This window comes from Mus caroli, chromosome 15 (genome assembly GCF_900094665.2).
Source record: "Mus caroli chromosome 15, CAROLI_EIJ_v1.1, whole genome shotgun sequence".
In the NCBI taxonomy this organism is placed as follows: Eukaryota; Metazoa; Chordata; class Mammalia; order Rodentia; family Muridae; genus Mus; species Mus caroli.
This window is the reverse complement of record NC_034584.1, coordinates 8,443,239-8,445,596: the sequence shown is the minus strand read 5'-3', so window position 1 is coordinate 8,445,596 and position 2,358 is coordinate 8,443,239. Positions and strand designations below refer to the sequence as shown.

At 46.1% G+C, this 2,358-nt stretch overlaps 1 protein-coding gene across 1 annotated transcript; it reads left to right on the top strand.

Moving 5' to 3' along the window:
• The first annotated feature begins 222 nt into the window (after positions 1-222).
• LOC110310849 (olfactory receptor 2A2-like) lies at positions 223-1,161 on the top strand. Its single transcript, XM_021183968.1, has one exon. It carries the CDS (start codon positions 223-225, stop codon positions 1,159-1,161), a length of 939 nt encoding a protein of 312 aa, XP_021039627.1.
• Positions 1,162-2,358: the final 1,197 nt, after the last annotated feature.

The window sequence follows — 2,358 nt, the reverse complement described above, 5'->3', positions numbered from 1 at the left end:
GGTTTAGAGGCAGAACCAGAACGAATCCTTGATCTCTATAAACTTCCTGGGAGTGGTTCCAGAGGACAGCAGCAGGAAAAGCAGACAGTCCTGTTGAGAGGGTTATAATGGAGTTTCATAAAATTTGGACACTGACCACTACCTAATCCCAACTTTGGACATGCCTTAGTTAGCCCCCTGTGTGAATTGGTGCCTGTCCTTTTTCATTAAGAGTAGAGTGTAATGCAAGGTCCCAATCAGACCTTTGTGACAGAATTCATCCTTCTGGGCTTCTCCCTGAGCCCTAGGACCACACCTCTTCTCTTCTCAGCCTTTCTGATAATTTACTTGTTGATCATTCTGGGCAATGGCTTGATCTTCATCCTCATCTGCTTGGACTCACGCCTCCATACCCCCATGTATTTCTTCATTGGTGTTCTTTCCTTGTTGGACTTAGGCTACACCACCACAACTGTGCCCCAGATGTTGGCACATCTGGCCAGCCAGAAGAAGACAATCTCTTACTCCAATTGTGTGGCTCAAATGTACATTTTCTTGGTGCTGGGTGTCACAGAGTCTTGGCTTTTTGCCATCATGTCCATAGACAGGTATGTGGCCATCTGCCACCCACTCAGGTACAAGGTCATCATGAGCCCATGTCTATGTGGGGTAATGGCTGCTTTCTGTGGACTCTGTGGTGTCACCGCTGCTCTTGTCTATACCATCTTTGCCATGCGCCTCCCCTACTGTGGCCCCAACAAGATCAACCACTTCTTCTGTGAAGTCCCTGCAGTCTTAAAGCTGGCTTGTGCAGATACATCAGTCAATGACCATGTGGACTTCATACTTGGGTTTAGTGTCATACTGATCCCCCTGTCCCTTATCCTGGTCATCTATATCAACATCTTCACTTCCATCTTGAAGATCCGTTCAGCACAGGGGCGACTGAAAGCCTTCTCCACCTGTGCATCCCATATCACTGTGGTCACCATGTTCTGTGTGCCAGCCATGGTCATGTACATGAAGCCTGGTTCTAAAGCCTCCCCAGAAGAGGACAAGAAGCTTGCCCTATTCTACAATGTCATCTCTGCCTTTCTCAACCCTGTCATCTATAGTCTCCGGAACAAGGATGTGAAGAGGGCTTTCCTTAAGGTAACAGGCTGTGGTAGACCCCCAGAATGAGTCCCTAGAAGGACATGGGAGCAACTCATGCTAGGTTATCTTAGGCTAAGAACTGATTCACATAATAGCAGCACCCATACACACTCCCCCAGCTATTTACCTCTAGTTTTAACTCTTTTCAGCTCCTTGGCTGGTGGAACAGGGCACTGTGAATTGTCTCCCAGGCACATCAGTCCTCTTCTCTCCTTTGTTCTATAGGGCCTAGGTGCTTCACAAAACAGGAAATGTCTAAGCCATTAAAGTCTTTTACTAAAATAAAGGAAATGTTCTTGGAAGAATGCTGCCCTATGACAGAATATTGAGGAAGGCTCACTGCCATGTGGAAACCATATTCATGTATCATGTGAGCCAGATTCAGGGAAGGGACATGGACTTTGGAGAATTTCTGGCCTAAGAGGAGGAATGAGCAGAAACTCATTCACTGCAAGCTGGTGACAAGTGGGGATGACTTGAAGCCAAGTGCAATCTGATCCTGCAGACCTACACAGACTCATCTCAGGCCACCGTCTCCTCCTTCATGTCACATAAGCTTGACTCTGACATTGACTTTGTTATAGCTTGTATATAAAATGCCCCCCCTCCCGTTCATGTACAACTAACAGATAGGCTTTGGGACTTTGATATAATTAATGGATTAACCACTTGGCAGATTCATGATATGCTGGTGTTTTTGGGAGGTAACAAAATGTAGATGTAGGTTGTAGGAAGTGAAAGTAGACCACAGGCTCTTTCTCTATTCTCTCTCTCTCTTTTTTTTTCCTGTGCCCTGACTATAACGAGTTGGACAGACTTTTCACGAGTCCCCAAAGAGCTGATCATGAGCCTTACCACCATGCTGTACTTTCCTCCCACGAGAAACACAGGCTTGGTGGTGCATGCCTTTACTCCCAGCACCCAAGAAGCAGATGTTGAAGTTATGTACTGGTTCTTCCTCCCAGCTCCATGCTTCCAGAAATAAGACTCAGACTCAAAATACATTTACAAATATCTAGGCCATTAGATCTAGGCTTTACTCTGACTAGAATCATAACTTAAGATATCCCATTTATTTTAACATACATTCTGCCACGTGGCTGGTTACTTGTGCTCAGGTACCTCGTGTCTGTCGCCTCACATAGTCCTTAGACTGATCTCCCATTTGGCTCTTTCCCAGAGTCCTTTCTGCCTCCCAGATGTCCCACCTGCATTTCCTGCCTA